The following is an 11,884-nucleotide window of genomic DNA, read 5'->3' on the forward strand; positions in this document are numbered from 1 at the left end:
CAGTTCTCACCTGTCAGCCCTCGCCTCCTGCTTGGCGCTCTCCACATGTCTCATTTAGCCTTCGTGACAACAGCGAATTGTCCCCATTTTACAAAGCAGAAGGCTGAGATTCCGAGAGGCTGCGGAACTTGCTGGAGGTCACGCAGTTGTTACGTGAAGGAGGCGAGCCTCAGACCCGGCTCTGCCTGGCGCGGAATCCTCGCCGCCCTCATGTCCGGGAAACCCCTGTAAGCGCGTTTCAGGGAATGCCTGGGGAGGCTGCTCTGTCCCTGAGTTCTCCTTGGAGCATGGGATGGGGACTCTGCTCACTGCTGTAACACTCCCGGGGTCCCAACACCAGACGCCCGACAGCCCCCCAGAGGCTGTCCTGGCCAAGGGGCCAAGCAGAGAGGAACCAGCACTTCCCCGTTCTCAACCCCCGGCTCTCATTCTCCCTTCCAGCCCCCACCTGCATCCGGAGAGCCAACAGCCGGCTGTCAGGCACACCCCTTCCCCACCAGCCCAGGCCTGCGGGCTTTCAGAAGAGGCAGCCTGGGCAGGGCTTCCCCTTGCCAGGGAGTCCCCGGCTGTTTCAGTTCTCTTTCTTGCTGGGAAACGCTCTGACCCAAACGATCGAGGACATCTCTGCTCACGCTAGGGCTGTGGCTTATGGACACAGCCCTCTCCTCACTGAGGCGTGGTTTCTTCTCACAGGGTGTCTGTCCCATTGCCAAGGGAAGAAATGAAGGTCTGGAGAGGAGATGTGCCTGAGGTCACATCTAGGGGTGGCAAAGCCTCCCCCTGCCCCCTGCCAGGCTTCTGCCCACTGCCCTACTCTGCAGGTGGCCCGCAGTGCCTGAGGATCACTGAGGTCTTGTCCAGACTGGAAGGCCAGTGTACATGGGGCGTCCTCAGGAGAAAGCCCTTTCCCATGGTTTGGGGACATTCTGCAGGCCAGGCGGTCTTTGTGCTGGGCAGACCAATGAGAGGAAAGGCCCCGGAGCATGGCCAGCTACCTTTGACCCAGCAGGCTCAGCCCCGTGTGCCTTTGCAGCCCTTGAGGCACCTCAGAATGGCCATTCAGGCTTCCGGTTATCTGCCCGTCATCTGGGAGGTGCGGCTGTCTGCACTGCATGGGGGTACGGTGCCGGCCGGAGGCCTGGGGCCAAGGCTAGCCGCCCAGCCTGCGCAGGGCTGTCCTCCCTTGCAAGGCAATCGGCGTGCCTGGTGCCGCCCTCAGATCTGCTCCTGTGGGTTCCTCCTGCCCCACTAGTTTCCTGAGAAGGACACACAGCAAGTCCTCAAGAATTGTCAGGAGAGGATTTTCTCAGTGACCTGAGCTTCTCTCCCCACCCCAGCGCCAGGAGGACCCAGAGTACAGAGACGGGGGAAGGATTCAGAAACGGCAGTGGGAGATCAGAGACCGTGGCGGGGGATTTCGCTGAGCTTCAGACACGTGTCCTGCTTGGTCCTGCTACCAAGCCTCCAGCGGCTCTGGGGGCCAGCCCTGCCCTCACTGCCTCCCCCTCCCCAAACCCCACCTCTCCCGCCTGACTCACTGCTGAGGAACCAGGAGCCGCTCTTGTCGCCGGAACCACAAGACTGGCTCCAAGCATGGCCCAGAAAGAGTTCGTGGCATCGGAACTTTCAGAAGCTGTCTGGACCGTGGAAGTGTACTAGGGCTGCGCCTGGAGGACTGGGAGTCAGCTCTCCCGGGTCCTTGCCCAGCTGGGCTACAGATTTACTGTGTGATTTTTGCTGGTCATTCCCTTCTCTGAGCTTCCAGGCCACTTATTTGAGCACGTGGCCCCGAGGCTCTCAGGGTAGTCAGAAAAGGCCCAGGAGTAACCAGCTAAGGCCCCCGAGCAGCAGCCTGGGGCAGAGGCAGACTCAGAGAACCCTAGAGGAAGCATAGCCTCCACGGCCACCGCCCGGGAAGACCCAAGTTCGTCTGCTTGCAAGAAGGCAGGAGATACTTACTATACAGCTACGGTAATCAAGAACAGACAAGTAGATGAGTGGTACAAAATAGAGAGCCCAGAAATAAGCTTACCCGAATATATCAACCAATCTTTGACAAAGAAACAAGGGAATACAATGGAGCAAAAAAAGACTCTTTTCAGCAAATGGTGTTGAGATAACTGGACATCTACATGCAAAAAAATTTTAAAAAATTGAATCTGAAGACAGACCAAACACCCTTCACAAAAATTAACTCAAAATGGATCATAGACGTAAAATGTAAATGTGAAACTAAAAAGCTCCTAGAAGATACTATAGGAGAAAATCTAGATGACCTTGGGTCTGGTGATGACTTTTAAAACCAAAGGACATGTTTCTTTTACAGCCCGTGGAAGAAATAATTGATAAGCTGGATTTCATTAAAATTAAAAGCTTCTGCTCCATGAAAGACACTGTCAAGAGAGCAAAAAGAGAAGTCATAGAATGAGAGAAAATATTTGCAAAAAACATATCTGGTAAAGGACTGTTGTTCCATATATACAAAGAACTCTCAAAACTCAACAGTAAGAAAATGAACAATCTGATTTAAAAATGGACAAAAGATCTAGACACCTCACCAAAGAAGATATTCAGGGGGCAAATAAGCACATTAAAAGATGTTCAACATCACATGTCATCGCGGAATTGCAATTTTAAAAAAACAATGAGATGCTGCTCCACACCTATTAGGACGGGGAAAAATCAGCCTGCACCGCTCACCCGTACCCCCTCCAGGAGGCCCGGGATCGGGGTTTGATGGGGGAAAGAAAGGACTATGCCGCCGACTCGTTCTGGGACTTTGGGCCTGGCTCTGCCCTTCTTAAGGCCTTAATTGCCCCCTGTGTCAGGTGGGCGCATGTCTTTGCCACCTTGGCAGGTTGGTGGGTAACAAAGGACACATGAACACAGTGGCGGACTATGCAGAGCTGGGCCACATGACAGGCGAGTGCCATCACGATACCGGTCACTCGCAGGGCAGCCAGAGCCCACAGTGCGGGCGAGCGTCCGTCTTCACCTCCTCAAGACCACTCACGAACCAGCAGGGCTGGGGGCTGGGCGTAAGGGACGGCCTCTCGCTGTCCTTCCGGAGAGAGGCCTCCTGCCACGAGTGGCCATTCTCTCCCTCCCCTGACACTGAGGGGCTGCCCCGCTGCCTACGGCTTCCTCGGCGAGCCCTGTCGAGCCAGAATGCAGGGACGCACCCCCCAGCCTCCCACACGCAGTGCGGGCTCCCCCGCCCAGTAGCCCTCTGTCCAAAAAGGCTGTCACTGCTAACGTGCCTGGGCTGCTTTCGCCCCCATTCTATGGCAGGGGGACAGGAATTTTGTGCAGGTCTCAAGGCCCCCGGGGATGGGCCAGTAGAGATGGATGAGCTGAAACCCAGGAGGGAACACACCCCTCAGGAGCCCTCTTAGAAGGGATCCAGGGGAGTTCTCCACCTCTCAGCGGTGGGATTGCACTTCTGCAGTGACAAGTTACACTTACATTTTCTTTACTAAAGGGGAAAAGGAAGAAAGCAACAAAACTGTTGAGTGTTCTGACGCATCATGTTCCTGAACCGCGGCTATAAAAGCCCTCCCCGCCCTCCGCAGCCCAGGCCCTCTCCCTCCCCAGAGCTCCCAGCTGCAGGGCTAGAGCCAGATGTGCCGGGCAACAAGGTAGGTGGAGGTCAGGGGCCTGAGCCACAGGAGAGGAGGAGCCCCGGGGGGCCAGGAGGGGGCTCCTTGGCAGACACACCCAGAGTGCCTTCCTCCTGCCTCACTCCACAGGTGGGATTGGGTTTCCGTGTCCCCAGAATAGCTGGGATCCAAGAGACACAAGAGGCCTCCCGCGGACTGGACGGGCTCCCCTCTGGCAGGTGAGTTCCGCCGGCTCTACATCGCTCAGAGGAGCAGAGTAAGGTCACGCTGAGCAGCAGTGAGTCTTTCTCTCCGAGGGACTCTGTCAGGGTCCCTGGACCATGGGAAGGGTTTCTAGGAGTGAACTCTGAGCTTCCCGTCAGGCCTGAGGGCACAGATGCCCGGCTCAGCTGTCCTGGGCTCCGCCTAATCCCACAGCTCAAGAAGAGGCTTTCTGCAGGCTGGGGCCCGAGCGGGACTGCGGGCAAAGGCGTATGTGTGTCTGTGCACGTGGGAAAAGGGGACCCCTGGGGGCCTGAAACTCCCTTTCAGACTATAAGGTTTCTGACACCAGCCCTTAACCTACTGCATCCAAAGGCAGGAGCGGCAGAGGATTCGGGACCCAGAGGGACGTCGGGTCCACACCACCTGCGACAGGCTCCCTATCCCACAGCCTTTAAGGACCAGACTCCCTTTCGTGGTCTATCTGGACTTGATTTCCCCATGTGCGTGGGCTTCTTCTCATTTAGCCACTTGGCAAACGTGCCCCAGACACTTACTGAGGCCAGGTGCTATGTGTCCTGGGCAGTGGGACGAAGGGCAGCAGGGCAGCTCAGCCCACACCCGGCCCTCCCGGGACAGGACCAGGGCCCACATACTCTGGCTTGTAATGCAAAGATAGGCTAAAGGAGGTGCTGGCCAGGCTCTCCCGGGGGGCCATTCTCCCTGCTGTGGAGGTCAGAGGGCAGAGAAAGGCCACCAGGGAAAGGAGCTTCATAGAAGAAGTAACCTTTGAACCGCGCCTTGAAAGATGAGCAGTATTTGGACACAGTTTGGGATGGAAAATGTGTCCTTAGCCGAGAAAATAACGTGAGCAAAATCATGGCGCCAAGAAAGTGCATAATTAGTTATTCAAATCCACTCTGCCCTTGGTTCCTGGTGGAGGTGGTGGCAGGTCCTGGGCCACATGGGGTTGGCGGATGTGGCAGACAGTTGTCCTCAAATCCATGCAGGAGCAAAGCCGACCGCTGTAAGTGGCCTTCTCGTGAGTGGCCATAGGAAGCACCTGGAACGTGCTGACTGTTTTTGTTCTTTGTCAGGGTCTCCAGGCAGCGTTTCCAGTGCCCAGGACAAGGCTAGGCTTCCCTCTTCCGTGTCCCTCCACACCGCCTGATGCCGGGAGCACCAGCATCTCCTCCACCGGCTGGGTGCTCCCGAGAGCGAGGCTTGGTCTCCCGTTGCATCTGCTTCTCCCCGGCAGCTGGCACGGTGCCTGGCTCAAAGGAGGGCTCACAAGCGTTTGTTGTGTGACTGTCAGATGCAAGGAAGGTGTAGCCTGTCTGTCTGTCTTCCTTCCCCATGAGACGGGGCCAAATTTGTCTCCAAATGACCAACAGATCACCAAAACCCCACCCTGCCAGCCCATATGCCACATCCCTTGCATAGATGAGGACGGACACATCTATGATTCAGAAAACTACAAGTCAGAGCGGGTGGGCGGCACATCCTCCTCGCAGTGTGGGAGAGACTGAGCTGGTGCTCAGACCGGGGGCCTGACCTTCCACACGAGTTCCAGCCTTGGCTCCACCCTGGCTCAGGCAGAATGATTGTATCCGCGGGCACACGGCTCTGTTTGGCTAGAGGTAGCCAGGGGTCCCCGAGGCCGGCAAGCATGTCTGGGCTCAGGGAGTCGCAGAGGTGTGTCTGGCTCCAGCTGAGCCTGCGTGTCTGTGCTCCATCCTTCCCAGGCTCTGATCCATGGAGAGGCGCCTCACGGTCCTGCAGGTGAGCCTGCACCACCCCACGCTCGGCCCGGCCGCCTTCGCCAGCGTGCCGCCGCGGCTGCAGCATGATACCAGCCGGCTGCTTGTCGGCCGGGGGCAGGACGCCCACCTCCGGCTGCAGCTCCCCAACCTCTCCCGCCGACACCTGTCCCTGGAGCCCTACCTGGAGAAGGGCCGCACCCTGCTGTCCTTCTGCCTCAAGTCCCTGAGCCGCAAGAGCTGTGTGTGGGTCAACGGACTGAGGCTGTGTTATCTAGAGCAGGTGCCCCTGAGCCCAGTCACCAGGGTCTGCTTCTCCAGCATCCAGATGGTGGTCCGCTTGGAGGAAGGCACCTCCCTCAAGGCTTTTGTCTGCTGCTTCCATCTCAGCCCCTCGCCCCTAATTTACAGACCCGAGGCGGAGGAGACCGACGAATGGGAAAGCATCCCCCAGGAGCAGCCTCCCCCGGGTTCAGGGGAGCAGACTCCAGGTCACCTGGGCTTTCTCCACAGCCCTCCCCACACTCAGGACAGCCCTCTCCAGCCCAGCCCTGGAGGAGGAACAGAAATATAGCTCCCGAGGGAGCCCCCAGACTGTGCACTCTGCTAGCCCTGCCGTGAGAGCAAGGCTTTGCGGAAACTGGACTTAAAATATCTGAGCTACATCATGCGTGGTTGACATGCGAGGCCTGTGGCTGCCTCGCTCACAATGAACCAGTTCTGCAAGCACTGCACGGCCCGGGGCGGAGAGGCACCCGCGGCGGCCAGAGCTATGCAAGGTAATGGGAACTTCATACACTTTTAGAGGCCCCGAGGGGTTCTGGGGAGCCTCTCTCAGCATTCCCACGTCTCCCCTCTTGTCTGACTAGGAGTTACTTTATGTTGCTCATTTCGTGCGCCGCTTAGGAGCGGGAGTTTGAGGTTGCACCAGGAATGCGTGGACACATGTAACAATTACGTCTGTGGTAGCTCGGGGTTACCTTCAGCTTTCAAATACCCACAGGCACTCGGGGCTTAGGGAAGCCTGTGTGTAATAAACCGCAAGGATTTCATTAAGCTGGCATACCCAGCAGGACTCCCTGCTCCCCAGATGGCCGCATGCACGCCATGTCGTCACGCAGAGGCAGGGCGGCAAACCTGGGAGAGGTGTAAGAGGAAATTGGAAAGGTAGGGCCAGGTTTCTGGAAAGGACGTAGGCAGCTCAGGGCTTCCTGAGCATGGGAGCTGGGAGCTGGGCCTGCCTGGAAATTCACTGTCATTGTCATCTTCCTCATCCTCATGTTCCCCCATCCTCTGTCACTTCTGGATCACAGTCTAGGCTGACCCGAGGGCAAAGGTCTTCAGGGAAGGTGGGGCTGGGGGTGGAAGGTCGTGTTAGAATGCAGCCCAGCAGTGATATCATTCAGGGAGGGTCGTATGGCAATAGGGGAGGGGTGTCCTTCGAAGTAAGGGAGGGAGCCAGGCAGGCCAAGGGAATTTTTGCAGTGAACAGCAGGAGCAGAGCGCAAGCAAGCACTCGCCACACAGTCCTGAGATGGGGACGGCATGGTTTGGAAATAACGTCCACCAGTGTGATCGATGGAGGGAGAGACCAAACTTGCAGATGGTTGCCACGACCCCAGACCCCGAGTACCACTGAGGGCATGGCCCTGCCCGCCGGCTGGCTTGCACGCCCGCGCTTAGCTGCCTCCACCTCTTTCCACTCCCCTCAAGGAGAAGGACCCGTGGGCATCCAGGGCAGGCTACAAGGGGGTCCACTTCACTCACAGGCCCTGAGCATCTTCCCCATGAAGAAGACAGCCGTGTGCAAGCCCAGCCTGCCCTTGCTTTCCGATAAGCAACAAGGCAAGTATGCTCAGACCACGGCACAAGGCACGGGAGAGCAAGGGCTGTCGGGGGGTGCTGGCCAATGCTGGGAATAGCCCCTTGGGACCCCCAAGCAGTCCCTCATTCATTCAACAACTTTCACCAAGCACCCACCTTGCCAGATGTGTGCAAAGCCCCAGGAACCAGCAGTAAACAAGGCAGACAGAGTCCCTGCCCTCAGGGAGCTTGTGAAGTGCTCAGGAGCGAATTACTTAATTATTTGGTTACCACTGTGAATGGTGCTATAGTCATTGTGTTTTTCTCTCTTCTCCAGCCGGGCTCAACATCAACTCTGTTATTAAGTGGCCTTGTCTGTCCAGTGCTTTCTATGTGCTTAGCACTCTGCTAGGTGCTCTGTGAGGTGCCCCATTTAATCCTCATGACACCTCAGATAGACAGTGATATTAACCGTGGTTACAGATGAGGAATCGGAGGCTCAGAAAGGTGTGCCGGATAGCACACCATCACGAGCTATGTGACCTTGGGCAAGTGACTTAGCCTGCTCTTGCCTCTGTTTCTCCTTCTGGAAAATGGGTAAGATAACAGCACTTAGCAGGCAGAGCTGTTGTGAGGGTCGTGGGAGGTGGCACGTGTTCATCACTTAGGCAGTGCCTGGCACGCCCTTAATAAGGGCTGGCTACTGTCCTGAGACCTGGGAGAGTAACCTACAGGTGCAGGCTCAAGGGCTCACCATGAGCATGGAGCTAAGTGGGGACGGGCTCCAGAGCCCAAAGGCTTCCTGGCGCTCTGTGACTCCCTGACTTAGGACTTTGTTCGAGCCATGGACCTGCTGGGCATCAGGAGGGGATTTTAACTTGTTCCTTGCACCAGAAGGCCCAATAGTCAGGATTTGTAGAACAGGAGACACCGGCAGGGCTGGCAAGGAGAGGGAGCCACAGGTGGTTCGGTGTGATGAAGTCTGTTGTTTGGAACTGCCTTTATATGTCACATACAGATTCTAAAAGTAGCAGTGACCCCTCATAGACCAAAGCGGCCCACACACAGAACTTGAGAAGCCACAGCCTGAAGACTGCACTGGACATCAATGGCTGAAGCTGGTGGCCCGGAGCCCCAGAGCGCAGCTCCCTAGCTCCACCAGAGAAGCTTTGGATGCACTGCTGGGGCCAAGCGCCCCTCTCCAGGGCCTCGGTGAGGGTCCTCCACCCTCTAGGGAGGAACAGACCCCTCCCAGCTGCAGCTCGTGGAACGAGCAGCCCACTTCCTCCACGGGGTGTTCTGTGACTCAGGCCTTTCGGGTGAAGTGTCTGTGAGGCCCTTGGGGACCCAGGATGAACTGCTCAGCAGGCAGAAGGGGGACAGGCCAGACACAGGTGGGAGGGAGCCGGGAAACGTCTGGCCTGTTGTTTCAGACTGTACCCGTTCGTGCAGTCTCCTCAGGAAACACGCCTGGCCTCGACCACGTTTTCCAGACGGTTACGCTCTGCCCACCCTGGGCTCTGTTTGTCTTGAGTAGAAACCATGAAATCATTGGATCTATGACACCCACCCCCTCTCTCCTACCAGCCAGAACTGTCGGGCTGGTGTCGGGGCCCGGCCCACGCACTGGGCACCACCTTCCTTTGCCCACACAGACTCCGGAGCAGGCAGGTGTGTCCCTCCCCACACTCTCCTCTGCATCCTCCCAGCTCCTGCCACAGGGCAGGCCATGTGGCTGAGGGGACACGCATGCATGGGCACACGTGCGCACACACACACACACACACACACACAGACATCCCCATGCTCATGAACACTGGTGGCTCCAAGGTGGGGCCCTGTGGTCAGACGCCTGCCTGGGTCAGAATTCTTGCCCCCCCACTTGCTAGTTCTGTGACCTTGGACAAGGGACTGAATCTCCCAGTGCCACAGTTTATCATCCTAGAAAATGGGAAAGATAACGGTACCCCCCTCCTCGGAGTCCTCACGAAGGTGAATTGGGGCGCCTAGTGCTGTGCCTGGCACACGGTGAGTGTTCAGCGGGGTTAGCCGTCCTTGGCCAATTCCGTGGAATGAACTGAATGCGTGTGGACACGTGGACTCGGTTTACACCTGCACACACACACACGCACATCTGCTACGAGGAGCTACATCAATCACACTCAGGCAGACCCCAGGGCTCTACAGTTCTCCGAGACAGCATCTGGAAATTTAGAAATCATCCCCTGTGCCCTTTAAGGCATTTAACCCTCACCTTCCTCTGCTTTTCCAAGAACGTGGACCTTCCCGACCCGTCTATAAGAGACATGGCATCACCTCGAGGGAGACACACGAATGCTTCTTAAACAGCCACAACTCGGGGTTCCGAGGCAGGAAGCAACGCCGTGAGGAAGCCATGGCGGACCCGTTAGACAGCACAATCCTGGCTGTGGCCGAGCACACATTCCAGTGAGACCTCCAGCTCCACGCAGACAAGGGCCACGGGTTGTTGGAGGTTTTGGTGCCAGTGGCCACCACAGAGCTGGGCGGAGGATGGAGGGACAGAGGGATGAGGCACTGGTGATCCAGGCAGCAGTCACCTTGGGTGCCAAGGTCGGAGCCAGGCTTCTCAGGCCAGGCGTGGCCAGCACAAGGCCCACGGTGGTGGGGGCCCGTCAGCCAGTGGGGCGAGAAGGTCACGAACTGTGGGCAGACAGTAAATAGAGGCAAATATCTCTGCCTCCCGCAGGCCTGGGGGCAGCCCAGACCCGCTAGCCGGGGCAGAACAAGGCTGGGCCTCCTTCCCGTCCTTGAGCCTCCACGGCTCAAACGCAAGCTTCTCTGTGGTGCCTGCTAAGGAAGGCCGACTGATTGATGAGGCCCACGTCACGGAGAGATACCCCTCAGCCAGCGCTTCCTGCCCCCAACACAGCCACAAAGGGGACAGCCCCCCAGGGAGACCCCGGGAGGGGCTCTGAGCAGTAGCAGTCAGGGGTCGGGTCTGCTGGACTGAGTCCTGGCCTGTTGCCCACCAAGTCTCCGAGGCTCTGGTTTGACCCCTCCCCTGAGCTCACACCAGCAGCGCCTGCCTCAGTGTACCGGTGAAGAGATCGCCGTGGCCGCAGGAAGCGAGGATGTCGCCCTGCTGGGGGCATCCGCACCTTCCAAGCAAGGATTGGAGGGGGCGATGCTTAACCCAAAGGAGTGAGTTTCGTGGTAGAAGGAATGGCGTTAGCGGTTCACAGCGGGCCACTGAGGAACTCTTTCCCTTTCACTTCAGAAATGGTGACAGTCATATGGACAGTCACTTCATGAACGTGTAAAGTGAGACTTAGTCGGGGCGCTGGCTCCAAGCTCCCCGGTGTCTCAGTAGTGGAGCTGAGACGGGAACTGAGAACCGATTCTTCCCACCGGCGCCCACAGAGCAGCGAGGCTGCGGTCAGCAAGGGGCGTGCAGAGGCAGGGGAGCCCCACGCAGTGTGGACAGCTCATCACCACCCGACACCCCTGCCATGGGCTGCGGGCTGGGCCACCTGCTTCCACCAGTCCACGTGTGGGCTGGCTGCTAATGCTCCACGCCGTTTCCTCTCCCTCAGCTTCTGCCTTGTGGCATCTGATGGCGGCCACTGCTGCCACGTCCCATGAGGTGAGCAGGTCCTCCCTCCAGCGGCGCTCACTGCGGCAGCTCTGCCCCCGATCCAGGCCACACTGGGCCTCAAAGCTTGCCCAAGGCTCTGGGGTAGGAGTAGACAGACCAGCTCCGCGGCAGCCGACAGAGGACCCGCGGGGTTCAGTGAACTCTATTCGAATCGCAGGGCTGTGACTCCTCTTACCTTTACCGTGAACTCACGGGCGGATTAAAATGAAATAAAACCTACCATTTGAGTTACATTCTCAGCTGATTGGAAACATGCATCGCCTCCCATGACCGGCCGTGAGAAGGGAAGTGATTATCTTTCTTTCGAGTTTGTAAACTCTTTACGGCTGAGGCAGCTGTAATCCTGCTGGGGGAAAAGATGATCCGGGAATAAACTGCTCCCACGTACCTGTGTTTTCCAATCACACGCTCCAGTGGGAACAAAACGTCCTGAGTGAGGGGATGCGGGGAGCCAGGCGATCCCCGGCAGAAGAGTTTAATTATTTTCTTCTTTGGGCACGTGAGTTGGAAAGGCTTTAAAGCGCCATTTGGCAAGGGCGCTTGCCTCACGCAAACGCACACCCAGCGAGGACGCCGGCAGCCCCGCCGTCACTAGTTCTTCTGCCTTTTCTTCCCAGGGGACAATGGCCTCCATCCCCAGCAGTGCCCACCTCTGTAAGGGGCACTTGCAGCAAGGTGCCAGCTCCATGCATTTGGGGACAACGAGGAAGGGGTCCAAGAAAGGGCAAATTTGAATCCAAGTCAGATCAGCCCGGGAACAAGGGAGAGGCCCATGGGGGTGGGGCTGTGGAGGGGGCACCAGGCTTGCTTTCCTCCTCTGCCGCTCCTCTCATCCTCTGTGCGTTGCCAACAATGCGGCCTAC

General features: G+C 57.6%; 2 protein-coding genes across 2 annotated transcripts; both read left to right on the forward strand.

Annotated features, from left to right (window-relative positions):
• The first annotated feature begins 5,576 nt into the window (after positions 1 to 5,576).
• TIFAB (TRAF-interacting protein with forkhead-associated domain, family member B) lies at positions 5,577 to 6,155 on the forward strand. Its single transcript, XM_012651299.1, has one exon. It carries the CDS (start codon positions 5,577 to 5,579, stop codon positions 6,153 to 6,155), a length of 579 nt encoding a protein of 192 aa, XP_012506753.1.
• A 135-nt stretch (positions 6,156 to 6,290) lies between these two features.
• Positions 6,291 to 11,008, forward strand: DCANP1 (dendritic cell-associated nuclear protein). The gene is given in 7 exon segments (XM_012651300.1): positions 6,291 to 6,360; positions 7,295 to 7,426; positions 8,453 to 8,604; positions 8,606 to 8,644; positions 8,691 to 8,757; positions 8,760 to 8,778; positions 10,960 to 11,008. Coding segments are annotated over 7 exon segments (528 nt in total).
• The last annotated feature ends 876 nt before the right edge of the window (positions 11,009 to 11,884 follow it).

The sequence above is a fragment of the Propithecus coquereli genome, unplaced genomic scaffold, assembly GCF_000956105.1.
Source record: "Propithecus coquereli isolate 6110/MARCELLA unplaced genomic scaffold, Pcoq_1.0 Scaffold353, whole genome shotgun sequence".
In the NCBI taxonomy this organism is placed as follows: Eukaryota; Metazoa; Chordata; class Mammalia; order Primates; family Indriidae; genus Propithecus; species Propithecus coquereli.